The 17,619-nt window shown below is 41.1% G+C and overlaps 2 protein-coding genes and 1 pseudogene across 2 annotated transcripts; 1 reads left to right on the forward strand and 2 right to left on the reverse strand.

The window, feature by feature from the left end:
* Nucleotides 1-858: 858 nt before the first annotated feature.
* Nucleotides 859-1,428, reverse strand: LOC137934263 (21 kDa protein-like). The gene has a single exon (XM_068778543.1). It carries the CDS (start codon nucleotides 1,426-1,428, stop codon nucleotides 859-861), a length of 570 nt encoding a protein of 189 aa, XP_068634644.1.
* Nucleotides 1,429-9,091: 7,663 nt separating this feature from the next.
* LOC137934264 (pectinesterase 2-like) lies at nucleotides 9,092-10,479 on the forward strand (annotated as a pseudogene).
* A 4,985-nt stretch (nucleotides 10,480-15,464) lies between these two features.
* LOC137934265 (21 kDa protein-like) lies at nucleotides 15,465-16,034 on the reverse strand. Its single transcript, XM_068778545.1, has one exon. It carries the CDS (start codon nucleotides 16,032-16,034, stop codon nucleotides 15,465-15,467), a length of 570 nt encoding a protein of 189 aa, XP_068634646.1.
* Between the last annotated feature and the right edge of the window lie 1,585 nt (nucleotides 16,035-17,619).

The following is a 17,619-nucleotide window of genomic DNA, read 5'->3' on the forward strand; positions in this document are numbered from 1 at the left end:
AGAGGGGAGCGGAGAGCGAGTGACAAAAGAGTGAAATCGTCAAGCTTCTCAAGGAGAGATTTCACTTTCACTCGTTTTTCTACTTGTAAGAGTGAAAGTGAAATACCTGTATAATTCACTTCCACTTGCCACTTACACAACGCACTAACGCTTTTGAGGCTACTTTTTTTTGTGAAAATGGATTCACTTTCACTTACACGGTGCACTAAAGTTTTTGGGGCCACTTATTTTCGGTGAAAATAGATTCACTTTCACTTACACAGTGCACTGACATGGCCTAAATATACCAAAGGAACGGGCAGCTACACAATGACGGTAACCACAAGCCCAGTACACAAATATGGGGTTCACTTGCTGTTTCAATTTTAAGTGACACCGGGAAAACAAGTGAAGAATTTCTTTTTGCTTGGTCATCTTCATGGCTCTTGTAATAGAAGAACATCGGCCATGAGCTTATGTTTTTAAGGTTTTGGTTCATGCAATTTAAACGCATTTGAGAAGATATGTTGGGGATACCAACAATACGAGTTGGATACGAAAATCTGAATTGAAGTTCCTTAATAGTAATTAAAGTAGCCTCAATATAGAAATTTGGAATTTCCCTTCTCAAGTGCCTTAATAATGTCTCTATTAACCACCATTGAACAACAAAAGTAGTCTAATACATAGTTTATACAGTTACACACCACGTCCACTCAACAATCAGTGCATGAGTACATAAACTTCAGCACCAATAAAAAGAAAAAGAAAAAGAAAATAAGAGACTTGCATTATTTAAATAAGCAAATCACAGAAAACAAGAAACAGATCAAATCAGCATATGAAATCATTCACAGCGACATATGAAGAGAGATGAGATCAGGGACATGAAGAGGGGTCATCAGGGTGGATATCGCATGCAAATCTAACGACGAGATCCAAAGCTTTATCGGTCAACTGATCATCAACACTGAGTCTACTGGTCACTTTGTCTTTCAGTTCTCCTTCAATGTTAAGTTCTGTGAAGCCGTCTATGCAGGTACCGTGGTCATTCATCGATTCAGTAATCCACTCATTCATATCGGATAATATATCTCTATCGTCTGACCCTTTGACAAGCCGCATCTCCCGCAACGCCGCTCGGAGTGAGCGAACACTACCGGCGAATAAATCCATGCACTCTCCCATCGCCACCTTCTCCCTCTTAGTCATACGCTGCCTGGCGAACAGTCTGGACATCCATCTTGCTGTGTGATGAACATGGGTGGCGGCCACGGATAGCGCAGTATGCGCCTCTTGTCTATGGATGCACACACGTGGGTTACTACTGGTGACTCCGCACTTTGATTTGATCAAGTGGGTTCTGCTCGTTAGAGCCGCAGAGCAGGAACCCAGATGGAAGGAAAACCAAAGGAGACAGACGAGAAGTGCAAGGAGACGCGAACCCATTTTCTGTGTCTGATCGCTTTTCCAAAGGCTACGACGAGTCTAGCTATCCATACATTAAGAAGGAAAACGGGAGAGAAGAACGGGTGAGGAAACAACGAGAGAGAGAGTGAGAGAGAAAGAAAAATAGAGCCGTAGGGGATTGTATTGCTCAACGGATAACAGAGGAATGGAGTAGAAATCGGGATCGGAATTCGGTTGGGAAGTAAAGATAATTGGAGATTTTAAATCTATATATCTACCCGTTTGAGAAAGCAACGGGATTTGAGTGAATTATAGCAGCAGAAATCGGGTTTGAGACGTTCCTGAAGACGATGGAAACCCCCAAACCCGGAAGCCAGATGATGTGGAGGCAGAAGAAAGCCTGACAAAAGACGCTGCCGCTGGCGCCGTTTCGGACCGCGCAGGGCACCAGACTCACCACACGCTTGCCCGCAAATTTTGCCGTCCGGGCAGCCGCACCAGTAAGGACGTGGCAAATAATATTCCGGTGGTGTTCATACCCGAGGAGGTGATGGACCATCTTCGGGCCGCTCTTACAGAAGCTCCGTGGCAAATAATATTCCGGTGATGTTCATACCCGAGGAGGTGATGGACCATCTTCGGGCCGCTCTTACAGAAGCTCCCCGGCTCTATCCCTCCTTTCCGGTTGATCGCTAATAGAAAATAAACAAAGAACAATAAAGATGAAAAATCTGTGATTCTTTCTTCTCATTTGAACTGTTTACAAGCCGGGTTATATATACAATACATGAGACAAAATACAGTATTCTAGACTCTTTTGGAATACATGACACGTTGACATATTCTAGAGTTGTCTTGTTTTGTGCTGCTGAGGTGGAAGACTGAGCATTGCTGAGATGTTTGGTGAGTTGGCCTGGAGGTGAGGACTTAACTTATGGAGGAGTGAACATTGCTGATAGCCCCCGGCGAGCCCAGCAATCCTAGCAGGACTGTGAGACTTGATCTGAGTGTGCAAAATCTGGTAATGGACAGGGGTTTGGTAAAGACATCTGCAATCTGATCTTTACTGGAAAGGAAGGAAATTTGAAGAGTCTTGTTATGAACACGATCACGAACAAAATGATAATCAATATCCACATGCTTTGTGCGAGGATGCATCACAGGATTCACAGATAAGTAAGTGGCCCCCAAATTATCACAATAGAGAATGGGTAGCTGAGATAAGAAGATTCCCAGTTTAGATAATAAGGATTGGACCCAAACTAGTTCACACGTAGCATGGGCTAAGGCCTTGTATTCAGCCTCCGTGCTGGACCGAGCAATAGTAGTTTATTTTTTTGAACTCCAGCATATGAGATTTGGGCCATAGAATAAACAATAGACACTAGTAGATTTTCTGTCGTCGGGGCAGTCGGCCCAATCGGCATCAGAGAAGGCAGCCAGAACAGGGGACGAAGAAGGAGTGAGGGCCAAACCATAATCCAGAGTCTGTTTCAAGTACCGTAAGATCCGCTTCACAGATTGCCAATGAGAAAGACAAGGGGCATGCATAAATTGACAGACCCGATTGACTGAAAAAGCTAAATCAGGCCAGGTGAAGAGAAGATATTGGAGGCTGCCCACCACACTCCTGTACAGAAAAAGGATCTTCCAAGATGTTGAATCAAAGGCAGAAAGTTTAGTGGAGGGAGACATAGGATTGCCAACAGGATTACAATTAGCCATATTGGTCTTGTGTAATAAATCAAGAATATATTTTCGTTGGGAAGAAAAAATCCCATTCGAATTTATGTGACACTCAATACCCAGGAAGTAATGAAGACCACCAAGATCTTTCACGGGAAAATCAACACTGAGCAATTTAACGAGCTGAGCAATAGCAGAGCTATCTGAGCCAGTAAGGAGAACATCATCAACATAAACTAAAAAGTACAAGACAATAGATTGATGGAGGTAAATGAATAAGGAAGTGTTTGATTTGGAAATGACGAAGCCAAATTCAAGTAGCTTACTGCTCATAAGAGCATACCACGCACGGGGGGGCCTGTAGTGGAGTCTTGAACTCAAACATCAAAGTAAAATAATAAAAAATAACTGTAGGCAATGAAACATAAGTTGATAGGACCTGTAGTGGAGTCTTGAACTCAAACGCTTTGGAGGGCATGCGGTTAATAAGATAGACTGTCATAGCAACAACATCAATCCAATGGTGTTTAGGCACATGAGTTCCAAGTAAAAGCGGTAGAGCCGTTTCAAGGATATGGCTATTTTTCTTCTCTGCAATACCTTCTTGCTGAGGAGATTGGGAGCATGAGGTTTCATGAAACAGTCCATGATGTTGGAAATAATCACAGAACTATTGATTTACATAATCTCCACCATTATCAGACCGAAGATTTTGAATCCTAGCGGAGAACTGAGTTTGAATCATTTAATGAAAATATTGAAAAATCTGGAAGACCTCGTCCTTATGTTTCAAAAAATAAACCCAAGTCCGTCGAGTACAATCATCAATAAATATCACAAACCAACGAAACCACACATAGCATATACAGCAGAAAGACCCCACACATCGGTGGTCGCCGTGACAGTCGCTCTATTCTCTGCCATTTTCGAAGAGGATGACTTCCCACTATTTTCGATTTGGGAGATGGGTCCACAGCCTAGGAACAGAGTCCTCCCTCTGTCACGCGACCAGAGCCCACCGACGTCGTTGCTGAAAGAGCTTCAATACTTTTATACACTATTCAATTACATATCTATACAATAAAATAGAATCAATAGATTACAAGATTCTCTCCGATAATCTTGGGGAGAATAAATCAGAGGAAATCTTCCTCTAATTTCTCTTGGACGATAAATCAGTATCCTCTTATTTATCGGGATAAAACACTCGTCGATAGAAAAGAGGCACATACCGCAAGATGGTGATATGGCCACTTCACATGCAGCACACCATGAAGACCACGTAGGTAGTGGCAAAGCGGAAGACGTGGCTGGTTCAGTTGTTTGTTTAGTGGTTTGGTCAATTGTTTAGTTATTATTTAGTTATTGTTAATGTCTGTTTTTTCGGAGCCGTTGTTCCTTTTTCCTTTGTAGTTGTATGGCTATATATAGCCTGAATGAATTCAACGGAGATATACGATTTCATGCACAAACAGTTCCTCATTCTTTCCTAAATTCCATTGTATCAGTGGCATCAGAGCAGGTTATGCCACTCCGGGAAGAAATTCCAAAATCGGAGTTGTCACAGATTCGTCCTGATTCGACGAAAACTTCCTCCGGAGCTTCCCGGAACCAAGAAATACCAGCGCCGAAAAATTTTGTCGTTGAAGAATTAGTGCCGAAGCTCTAGCTTTCCGGTCTCCTCTACCTGCGCTCGCCATCCGTCGACCTGTTCGCCGTTCTCCTCTTCCTGCTAACCCTCTCTACAGTTCTGCTCTGCATCCTTATTCCTCCTAGGTTTCTCTTCCTCTCTGCTTCAACCGTGCCCCTCCACATCTCCTCTGCCACCGTCTCTTTTTTTTCCTTTCCGTCCTCTCCAGAATCCTCTTTCCTTTGCCGTGACTGTCTTCCCTCTCTTCTCCGAATTTTTCTCTCCCTCTTCCGTCCGTCTTTCCTCTCTGTTACAGAGTCATCAAAACTCCCCAGATTTTTTTTCTCCATCAACCACCTCTCCAATTTGTTCTAAAGATATTTTTTTATTTTTTTTATTTTTTTTCATCCCTTATCTGTATCGCAATTTTTTTTCCCATAACACTTCCAAATAATCCTCATTCTCCCGAAATCAGAAATACCAGAGCCAAAATAAAATAAAATCTCTGCTCTCTGTTTACCTTTACCGTCGGCCGCTAAGTCACCCATCTCAGGTAGAATTCCAACTTGCACTGTCATTGATAGAGATTCTCCAAAGAAAAAAAAAAAAAAAACTAGTTCTGACCATGGACACTCGCTGCAAAACGAATGCAGAATTCCGCAATAAGGTCAACGAAATCTAAACACGACTCGAGTCAAGTTTCGATCAGGTGAACGCAGCCTTACAAACTGTGTTAACCCAGCTCCAGGCTCTTCGCGCCTTCCATAGCCAAAACACTAGCCCTTCTAAAACCATCTCATTTGCACGTAATGAATCCTCACACCCACATACTTTTCGCTTAAACACTATAAATGACCACTCTCATCAACACCTAAAGTTGTCCTTTCCTAAGTTTAACGGAGACAACCCAACTGGATGAATTTACAAGGCTGAACAATACTTTGAATTTAAACACATTGCACCAGAACTACAAGTTCAGCTAGCCTCCTTCCATTTAGAAGGCATCGCCCTGCAATGGCACAGGTGGTTGACGAAATTTCGCGGACCATTCGCATGGGATGAGTTCACTAAGGCTGTACAACTTCGATTTGGTCCAACCGACGACGAGGACCCATCAAAAGCTCTGAATCGCCTTAAACAAATCACAACCGTAGCAGCTTATCAAGAAGCTTTTGAAAAGCTTTCCCACCGAGTGGACGACATGCCTAAAAGGTTTCTAATTGGTTGTTTTATTGCAAGACTCCGAGACGACATTCGCATAGACGTTAAAATTAAACAACGTAGAACCTTGGCAGATACAGTAGGAGTGGCTCGTCTAATCGAGGAATGCAACCAGCTATAGAGGCGACCAAACCACCAACTACTTTCCCAACCAACTTTTGTGACACCAAAGGTCTCATCGAACCCAATAGCAGGTGTGCTAGGACCTCCACCAACCCAACGCATAAACCAAAGCTCCAATACTCAACCAGCAACCTTCGGCCAAATAACCAACCAAGAGGCACGAGAACGTTGAGAGAAGGGGTTATGTTATTATTGTGAAGAGAATTTCGTTCCAAGCCATCGTTGCGAACGACCACAATTATTTATGATCGAGGATTCACCCCATACAGGCATCGAGGATGTTGAGGGCGATCAACCAGAACCAGACCCTCCATAAAGTTTGCCCAATGTTTCTTTGTTCCATACAAAGTTATTGAGAAAGTTGGTCCGGTAGTTTATAAACTAGCTTAAGGACAAGGATCCTATCCTGATTTCATCCTTGTGGACAAGATCCTTAAGCGGTGGGGTATGATATGCCCACTTCACACGGAGCAGACCACGAAGACCACGAAGGTAGTGGCAACGTGGAAGACGTGGCTGGTTCAGTTGTTTGTTTAGTGGTTTGTTTAGTTATTTAATTATTATTTACTTATTGTTCATGTCTGTTTTTCTGGAGCCGTTGTTCCTTTTCCTTTGTAGTTGTATGACTATATATAGCCTGAATGAATTCAATGGAGATATACGATTTCATGCTCAAACAGTTCCTCCTTCTTTCCTAAATTCCTTTGTATCAGATGGCTGTCGAGACTATTGGCCAGGCAGCGTATGAATGAGAGGGAGGTAGTGGCGATGGGAGAGTGCGTGGAAGTCATGGCCGATAGTGTTCGCTCACTCCAAGATTCATTGCGGTGGAGGAGAACTAAGAGACAAAAGTGACCAGCAGACTCAGTGATGATGATCGGTTGACTACTAAACATATCCTAAATCAAGAGAAAAATGATATAACATGTACAACGGAGCAGATTTTTTTTATGAGGATTTGTTCTCATGAAAATAAATGAGGAGAAATTTATTTGTTTACGCACGTACCTCTTTGCGATCAATTGGAAAGGAGGGATAGAGCCTGGGAGCTTATGTAGATGGTCCATCTTCTTCACCTCCTCGGGTATGAACACCACCGGAATATTATTTGCCACGTCCTTACTGGTGCGGCTGCTCCGACGGGCAAATATGAGGGCAAGCATGTGGTGAGTCTGGTGCCCTACGCGGTCCGAAACGGCGCCAGCTCCACCGTCTTTGGTTAGGCTTTCTTTTGGCTTCCGGGTTTGGGGGTTTCCATCCTCTTCAGGATTCTCTGATGCAAAGCTTTGATGACGTCTGAAATGTGATTTCTGCTACTATGATTCACTTCAATCCTGTAGCTTTCTGAACTCCGGTAGATATAGATTTAAAATCTTAGATTATCTTGACTTTCCTTCCGAAATCCGATCCCAATTTCTACTCCATCCTACGGACCCCCTTGAATCTCTCTGATCTAATCTCTCTTTAGATGTCTCTGTGAATATGAATAATAATGCAAGTTAGTGCATATGAATAATTAATGAACACTTCAAAATTTTGAACCATGCACCTGGATGTCCTCGTGGACGTCAACACTTGCACTTTCACCTTCGGCACCATCTAGGCTTCGTCCACCATCTTTTTACATTAATAAGTGCTTCTAGTTTCACATATAAGAGATTTTGCTTCTAGTTTCACATATAAGAAAAAATCTCGTCTCAGTTTCGAAATTTAGAAAAGACATTAATTTTTTTGTGGAGTTTCATCCAAATTATTCTCATGTGAAGGATACACCAGTCAAAAGAATTCTTCGATACCTTAAAGGTACTATAGAGTATAGATTAGTCTTTTCCAAACCCTTCTCCCTGAATATTCTTGACTTTTTCGATGCAGATTGGGGTGGTTGCCTACTAACAAGGTGATCTACCATGGGTCATGCCATGTTCTTAGCATCAAATCTTGTATCTTGGTCTGCCAGAAAACAATCGACCATCTCTCGCTCTACTACTGGAGCCAAATACAGAGCAATGGCTTCCACATGTGCTGAAAGCACTTTGCTTCAATTTCTTCTCAAAGATTTACACATATACTGTACTAAACCTCCATCTCTTCTATATGATAATCTAAGTGCTACTTACTGGGCTCACAATCCTTTTTTTTACTCTCGCAACAAACATATTCCATAGACTATCATTTTGTATGTACTAATTTTTAACATGTAACTACTATCTTTTACACGCACTAAAATAAAATTTGTTTGCAGTAAGCATCAATTACAATTAAATAAGTTTCTGCACATCAGACTCATCAATGACTCGGTATCCAAAGTCGGGTTCTTGTCCAGAAAAAAAAACATCTAATTAATGCATTATATGTAGAAATCAGAGGCTCAAATCCATGGCCTGTTCCATCAAGGGCTTACACGGAACGGAAAAACTCCCAAGGGCTTACACAGTCTGCACTTCCATCAGCTCCGGAACGGAAAAACTCCCAAGGGCTTACACAGTCTGCAGTTCCATCAGCTCCAACAGTGATAGTGCCAGAATCATCAACCGATCAGCTCATTATAAATTCTTACTCTTTATAAATTCCTCTTGGTGCATTATTATTTTTTTATTTTTTTTCCTTCCAGAAAGTTGCTAGCTAGAGCCGACTCAGCCCGTCCGATCCGTCTCAAATCGTCCGAGTCGACTCGTTTTAAAAATGAAACCCAACCTTATGTTTCAATTTTTTTTTTTACCGCGCGCCTGATCTCTTCAACCTCCGAAATGGCCTCGACGACGTCGGCGCATCCAACGCCACCCGGCGCATTCCGACGCACGGTGCCAGGTTGCGAAACGCCGGCCGACGCGCGCAGAGAGCACAGAGCCTGACTCTGTTTTCTCAAAGGAAACGAAAACATGATCAGATTGGAATAAATAAATAATGAATTCATTGGGTTTGGGTGGGTAACAAAGAATGGATTCATTTCCTTTCGATGTTCATCTCTCTGTCTCAAAGAATGGATTCATTTCCTTTCGATGTTCATTTCTCTCTCTCAAAGAATGGATTCATTTCCTTTCGATGTTCATCTCTCTGTCTCTTCTCCTCCGTTCATCTCTCTGACTCTTCTCCTCTTCTCCCTATAAAGGTCCCTTCCATTGATCAATCTGATCTCAGTCTCGGTCACTGTTCATCTCTCTCACTCTTCTACCTATAAAGGTCCCTTCCATTTATCAATCTGATCTCAGTCTCGGCGACAATGACGGTCATAGTTTCCCTTGTCTTTGCTGCCTTTCTGTTACCTTGTACAGTTTTCTCCGAGGAGGTCCATACATTCTCATTTTATGAGGCAAAGAATGGATTTCCGAGTTTGTTGTCGGGTAATGAGACAAGGCTTCTTGAATCACCTTCACCATCTTCTCGCGCGAACCTGGTGGTGGCGCAAGATGGGTCCGGCAACTACAGGACCATCGGGGAAGCTTTGGACGCAGCCGGAATGAGAAGAAGGACCGGGAGGTTTATAATTTACGTAAAGGCTGGGACTTACCAAGAGTATTTGGTAGTTGGTGTTAACCTCAACAATATCATGTTAGTGGGAGATGGCAGAGAGAAGACTATAATCACCGGCAGCAGGAGTGCCGCTAGAGGAGGTCATGGCACTTACGGTTCTGCCACAGTTGGTATGCAATATTCTTACCCCTTTTTTTTTATTTTCTTTCATTTTCATTCATCAGTTTTCAGTAACAAATTTGAGTAAGGATGGATCGTGATCAGGTGTCAACGCAGACGACTTCATCGCTCAGGGAATTACGTTCCGTAACACAGCCGGCCCACAGAATTATCAAGCCGTAGCTTTGCGATCAACCGGTCTTAGAGCGGTCTTCTATCAATGCCGATTCGAAGGATACCAAGATACGTTGTACGCCCACGCTGGCGACCAATTTTACAGGGACTGTGAAATTTACGGCACAGTAGATTTCATCTTTGGTAATGCACCGGTTGTTATTCAAAACTCTATCATCTACGTAAGAAGACCTCTAAGCCAACAGAAGAACACCATTACAGCTCAAGGGAGGAATGGAGCAAGAGAGAATACTGGCATAATTATTCAAAATTCAAGGATCATGGCAGCTGATGATTTGAGGCCCGTCCTGGGTTCTGTTCAAACTTTCCTTGGGAGACCATGGCAAATGTATTCACGGACTGTTTACATAAACTGTGTTATCGATGACTTGGTGGATCCCGCTGGATGGCTGGAGTGGAATGGAAATTTTGCACTAGCAACTCTCTTCTATGGTGAGTACAGAAATAGTGGAGCCGGAGCTTCGACGGCGAGAAGGGTGAAGTGGCCTGGTTATCATGTCATTACAAGTCCATCTGAGGCTTCTCGGTTTACCATTGAACGCTTCCTAGAAGATGGAGGATCATGGTTGCCGTCGACTGGGGTTCCTTTCACACCTGGCCTCTGAAAAATTAATATGAGTGTCTCATTTGCTTCATTTTCTCTTTTAAGGTTACAGAATTTGACAAGCATCGAGGCATGTATCAGATTCCATATCAACATTCACTTCAAACCATTTTCTTATATAATCGGCTGAGTGAAGCGCTATAAACCTTTGGACGTTCGAAACTTTTCATTCTGCTTCCAGTTGATCCATATCTAAAAAAGAATTGGGGAATGAACTAAAATGGAGTAGAGAGAGATCGTCTCATACGTTCTATCCCCAAAACTTCTATTCAAAAGGCTAAAATCCGAACTGCTACTACTTGCCCATTTGCCAATTGATGCTTCTCAGTCCTCTAGATCCCAATTCTGTCACTTATAATGCTTTGAAGTTTGCACACAGCACACCCTGGTCAATTGCAAAAGGCTCAAGAGCTTTATTTTCATGCCGTCACTGTTATACTTAAACTTTATGATAGTTTTGTTACTGTAAAATAGGGAAATTAACTCCAGCAGAAAAAAAGTGCTTGAAGCAAGTTATCCATATGGGTTATTTGCCTTGTAAACCTAGGTACAATTTTTTTATACGTGAGCTCTGCATGGTAAAGCAATTCTCACAAGCCATTGATATATTTTCCCAAACATTTGAGCTTGGCATTCTTCCTGATTTCTCCACTTATAAATTTATAATCACCTGATTGATGGTTTTAGTTCTGAGAGAAGAGTGGATCAGGCCCTGCATGTGTTTGGTGTCATGGTTAGGACTGGGACCAGCCTTCACTCCACTTCTACCAATCACTGGTCCATACTTTTGTGCGTTGAAGGGAATGATAGGTGTTTCATGTAATTTGTTGGAAAAACAAAATACACTAAGAATAAGGGGAGGAGTAATTTTAAAATTTTCTGGTGATGAATAAGGGAAACATTACCCATCAAACACAACATGCCTAGTGATAAAACCTTTATTTTTTTAGGAGAAGATTCAGCAAGACTGCCGTCGTAGAGTATTTTCGGCAAGATTGAAAGACGATGCCAGCGCAAAACGGCTGAAGAGATGCTGAGTGAGGATGATGGAAACAGCAGCAGAGACCGCTAACGATGCACGCAAAACAGAAACTCTCTACTTCTCTCGCAGCTCCCGTCGGTTCGCCTGGGTAATTACAGGTTACTGCTTGGTCTGGACCTGCTTTCCCGTCTTCAAACAGTCTTGTTCTATCCGCCAACCATGAGACCAAAAAAGGACATATTCCAAATAAGGCATCCTTAGCTATCGTTTTTTGAAATATGTTCATGTTTTGAAAGTAAATTATGTCTCCAGAAAAAAAAGTTCGTTATTTTACCACGATATCTGCCACATAAGCTGACACGTCATTAAATAAAAAAATTAAATGTTTTAAAAAAATTAAAATAAAAAATTCAAATACATATCATGCCACGTAAGCCCTCACTTGTATGTTTTTGTCTCAAAAATCTCTCTTCCTCGATCTTTCTCCTCGTGTCTCCTCTTGCCCCCTCTCCTCTAGCCGCTGTCGCTGCTCGCTCTCCTACTGCCGCCGCTCGTTCTCTTGCTGTTGTCGCTCGGCTTCGGCCGCTCCCCTGCTGCCGCTCACTCTCCTGCTATCACAGCTCGACATAGCCTTCAACGCCCCCCCCCCCCCCCCCCCCCCCCTCTCAACCGCTCTCTCTTCGTCTCAGCCTCATCTCTCATTATTCTTCTCCGCTCCCCTCTGTTCATCCTCTCACCACCCCTTTCTCAAAAATTGAAAACTATCATTTCATCTCTTCATCGCCCTCTCTCTCAAAATCGAACCCTATAATTTCCTCTCAGAGCCCCCTCTCTTATTACCCTATTATTTCACTCTCTCGCCGCCCCTTCTCTCAAAACCGAAGCCCTACTCACCCTCCACACCCGAATTTGAATTTCAGAAACCGATTTAGCAGGGTGATTTTTTAGGGTTTTTATTAATTGAATCTAATTACTGTGTTTAATTACTGTATTGGTTTTTTTTGTGAATAACAGTGGATTGGGTTTTGTTTCTGAATGGAACGCACTGTTTTCTGATGGATAAATAGTGTTTTATTGCATCGACATTTTTCGATCCTTAATAACGACAGAATCCGATCTGTTGTTCTGTTCAATTTTTTAACCTTCATAGACTTCGATAAACCCTTTTCAATCTGTAGGCACAATTTGCTAAGGGTGGTAATTATAACTAATTATTTATTTTACTATTTTATTCTGTTATAAAAAACTAACATAAATAAAAATATTAATATTTTGTAAATATTTATTAATTTACCCTTTTATTATTTATCCAATAAATTTCATTTTATAAATATTCTTTTCTCCGTATGCAAGTAAAACAATCCTCTCTTTATAAATAGTGATGATTTAGTCTATAAAAACTTGCTTGAAAATAATTTAATAATATATTAATTAATATGTTAACATGACTAATCATATTATTTTAATTTATATAGGTTTTAATAAGATTTATCAGGATTTTAAGTAGAATTTTAAAATTTCATTTGTCAAATAATTAATTTACAAACAAAATTACTTTTAAGTAATCAAAATTATTAATAATTTTGGTTTTTTCTATTTTTGGCTTCGAGACATAACATTTATTACTTTTCCCAAAGATAAATGTCCAATATTGTAGATATTAGGTAATAAAAAATGTATCTGATTTTTTTATTTTGTTTTTAAAAATTATTCAATTTTTTCATTTAATGACGTGGCAACTTATGTGGCAGATGACATGGTAAAATAATGGCGTGACAGACGACATGTCGATCTATGTTTACTACATTGATGACGTGGTGACACATAAGTAGTCAAAGCTTACGTGTCGCTTTTGACTGCACACAGGCATTTGACCTGTCAAAGTTGGGTAGTTTCAGAAATATTTTGATGACGTCAGTGTTTTTGAAAATAATTTATTTTAAATGGGTATTTTAGGAAAATTCCCTTTTTTGAAATATGTTCATGTTCTGAAAGTCAATTATGTCTCCGGAAAAAAAGTTCATGTTATGAAGTTGTGGCTTTCCTTTGTTATTTGAATCTGAGACTCCAAAACATGAATTAAACAAAAGAAAGTGTGAGTGTCGTAACTAATTCCAATTATTCTAGATGAAAAGGAAGAAAGGTCTCATAGTTATTAAAAAATAGAAAAGTTGATGATGTGATTATTTATGTATTTTTCGTCAATGAACTCATCAGTTAAGAGAATTTAATAGTGCAATTATTGTGTAATTAAATTTAACTAATGGAAAGTAAATTCAACAAATCAACAATTAACATAAATTCAATTTAACTAGATCATAACATGAAAATAAATCAACAAATACAATTAAATAGGGAAATTAAATCATCACAGCAATAAAAGTAATAATTTAAAAAAATAACAGATATTCAATATCAATTTCAATTAAAAAAAAATTGATTCAATATCATCAACTCAATGAAATAAGACATAATTTATTTATACAAATTAATTCATTATCAATCAATTTTGTTAAAAATTTAGTGTTTTATTATCAACATAATTTATTAAACTAAGCATTCAATATTGACCTTAAACATAGAAATTACAAAAGAATAGTATCGAACAATTAAAGAGGAAACCCTAAATTTGCATAAATTAAAAAATTTCACAGAAATTAAAAAACAAAATCTAAGATTAGTGCTAGAGTACAATACCTTTAGTGACATGTCAGAAGTTTTTGAATTTCGGGTTACAATAATTGAGAGAAATTTTGGGTGGGAATGATAGATTTAAGGTTTAGGTTAGAGAAATTGAGAGAAATATAGGGTTGAGGGTACAAAATAGGGGGTGGTCAAGATGAGGTGAGAGAAATTAGGGTTAGAGAGAGAGGCGGCGAAGTTGAGATGATAGAAATTAAAAGTTAGGTTCTAAGAGGGATGACAAGAGAAATTGAGAGGGACGACGACTGGGGAAAAAAGAGAAGAGAGAAACAACTAGAAAAGAAGCCGATTTAAGCAAAGAGGAAGAGAGCGGTTGCAGAGAGGAAGATAAGCCGAAGAGGGATGAGGTCACTAAGGAGAACCAGAGAGGGTTAGCATGAAGATGTGAAGCGATTGATGGACGACCAACACAGGTAGAGGAGAGATGAGAGCAAATGTAGGTAAGAGGGGAGCGGAGAGCGAGTGACAAAAGAGTGAAATCGTCAAGCTTCTCAAGGAGAGATTTCACTTTCACTCGTTTTTCTACTTGTAAGAGTGAAAGTGAAATACCTGTATAATTCACTTCCACTTGCCACTTACACAACGCACTAACGCTTTTGAGGCTACTTTTTTTTGTGAAAATGGATTCACTTTCACTTACACGGTGCACTAAAGTTTTTGGGGCCACTTATTTTCGGTGAAAATAGATTCACTTTCACTTACACAGTGCACTGACATGGCCTAAATATACCAAAGGAACGGGCAGCTACACAATGACGGTAACCACAAGCCCAGTACACAAATATGGGGTTCACTTGCTGTTTCAATTTTAAGTGACACCGGGAAAACAAGTGAAGAATTTCTTTTTGCTTGGTCATCTTCATGGCTCTTGTAATAGAAGAACATCGGCCATGAGCTTATGTTTTTAAGGTTTTGGTTCATGCAATTTAAACGCATTTGAGAAGATATGTTGGGGATACCAACAATACGAGTTGGATACGAAAATCTGAATTGAAGTTCCTTAATAGTAATTAAAGTAGCCTCAATATAGAAATTTGGAATTTCCCTTCTCAAGTGCCTTAATAATGTCTCTATTAACCACCATTGAACAACAAAAGTAGTCTAATACATAGTTTATACAGTTACACACCACGTCCACTCAACAATCAGTGCATGAGTACATAAACTTCAGCACCAATAAAAAGAAAAAGAAAAAGAAAATAAGAGACTTGCATTATTTAAATAAGCAAATCACAGAAAACAAGAAACAGATCAAATCAGCATATGAAATCATTCACAGCGACATATGAAGAGAGATGAGATCAGGGACATGAAGAGGGGTCATCAGGGTGGATATCGCATGCAAATCTAACGACGAGATCCAAAGCTTTATCGGTCAACTGATCATCAACACTGAGTCTACTGGTCACTTTGTCTTTCAGTTCTCCTTCAATGTTAAGTTCTGTGAAGCCGTCTATGCAGGTACCGTGGTCATTCATCGATTCAGTAATCCACTCATTCATATCGGATAATATATCTCTATCGTCTGACCCTTTGACAAGCCGCATCTCCCGCAACGCCGCTCGGAGTGAGCGAACACTACCGGCGAATAAATCCATGCACTCTCCCATCGCCACCTTCTCCCTCTTAGTCATACGCTGCCTGGCGAACAGTCTGGACATCCATCTTGCTGTGTGATGAACATGGGTGGCGGCCACGGATAGCGCAGTATGCGCCTCTTGTCTATGGATGCACACACGTGGGTTACTACTGGTGACTCCGCACTTTGATTTGATCAAGTGGGTTCTGCTCGTTAGAGCCGCAGAGCAGGAACCCAGATGGAAGGAAAACCAAAGGAGACAGACGAGAAGTGCAAGGAGACGCGAACCCATTTTCTGTGTCTGATCGCTTTTCCAAAGGCTACGACGAGTCTAGCTATCCATACATTAAGAAGGAAAACGGGAGAGAAGAACGGGTGAGGAAACAACGAGAGAGAGAGTGAGAGAGAAAGAAAAATAGAGCCGTAGGGGATTGTATTGCTCAACGGATAACAGAGGAATGGAGTAGAAATCGGGATCGGAATTCGGTTGGGAAGTAAAGATAATTGGAGATTTTAAATCTATATATCTACCCGTTTGAGAAAGCAACGGGATTTGAGTGAATTATAGCAGCAGAAATCGGGTTTGAGACGTTCCTGAAGACGATGGAAACCCCCAAACCCGGAAGCCAGATGATGTGGAGGCAGAAGAAAGCCTGACAAAAGACGCTGCCGCTGGCGCCGTTTCGGACCGCGCAGGGCACCAGACTCACCACACGCTTGCCCGCAAATTTTGCCGTCCGGGCAGCCGCACCAGTAAGGACGTGGCAAATAATATTCCGGTGGTGTTCATACCCGAGGAGGTGATGGACCATCTTCGGGCCGCTCTTACAGAAGCTCCGTGGCAAATAATATTCCGGTGATGTTCATACCCGAGGAGGTGATGGACCATCTTCGGGCCGCTCTTACAGAAGCTCCCCGGCTCTATCCCTCCTTTCCGGTTGATCGCTAATAGAAAATAAACAAAGAACAATAAAGATGAAAAATCTGTGATTCTTTCTTCTCATTTGAACTGTTTACAAGCCGGGTTATATATACAATACATGAGACAAAATACAGTATTCTAGACTCTTTTGGAATACATGACACGTTGACATATTCTAGAGTTGTCTTGTTTTGTGCTGCTGAGGTGGAAGACTGAGCATTGCTGAGATGTTTGGTGAGTTGGCCTGGAGGTGAGGACTTAACTTATGGAGGAGTGAACATTGCTGATAGCCCCCGGCGAGCCCAGCAATCCTAGCAGGACTGTGAGACTTGATCTGAGTGTGCAAAATCTGGTAATGGACAGGGGTTTGGTAAAGACATCTGCAATCTGATCTTTACTGGAAAGGAAGGAAATTTGAAGAGTCTTGTTATGAACACGATCACGAACAAAATGATAATCAATATCCACATGCTTTGTGCGAGGATGCATCACAGGATTCACAGATAAGTAAGTGGCCCCCAAATTATCACAATAGAGAATGGGTAGCTGAGATAAGAAGATTCCCAGTTTAGATAATAAGGATTGGACCCAAACTAGTTCACACGTAGCATGGGCTAAGGCCTTGTATTCAGCCTCCGTGCTGGACCGAGCAATAGTAGTTTATTTTTTTGAACTCCAGCATATGAGATTTGGGCCATAGAATAAACAATAGACACTAGTAGATTTTCTGTCGTCGGGGCAGTCGGCCCAATCGGCATCAGAGAAGGCAGCCAGAACAGGGGACGAAGAAGGAGTGAGGGCCAAACCATAATCCAGAGTCTGTTTCAAGTACCGTAAGATCCGCTTCACAGATTGCCAATGAGAAAGACAAGGGGCATGCATAAATTGACAGACCCGATTGACTGAAAAAGCTAAATCAGGCCAGGTGAAGAGAAGATATTGGAGGCTGCCCACC

The sequence above is a fragment of the Aristolochia californica genome, unplaced genomic scaffold (genome assembly GCF_029961685.1).
Source record: "Aristolochia californica isolate CCGP_79_NKW_82.1479 unplaced genomic scaffold, dmAriCali1.0.hap1 SCAF_6, whole genome shotgun sequence".
NCBI lineage: Eukaryota > Viridiplantae > Streptophyta > Magnoliopsida > Piperales > Aristolochiaceae > Aristolochia > Aristolochia californica.

Excerpts from the sequence above, each read along its gene's own strand:
- LOC137934265 (XM_068778545.1), bottom strand. The coding sequence starts at position 16,034 with ATGGGTTCGCGTCTCCTTGCACTTCTCGTCTGTCTCCTTTGGTTTTCC.
- LOC137934263 (XM_068778543.1), bottom strand. The coding sequence starts at position 1,428 with ATGGGTTCGCGTCTCCTTGCACTTCTCGTCTGTCTCCTTTGGTTTTCC.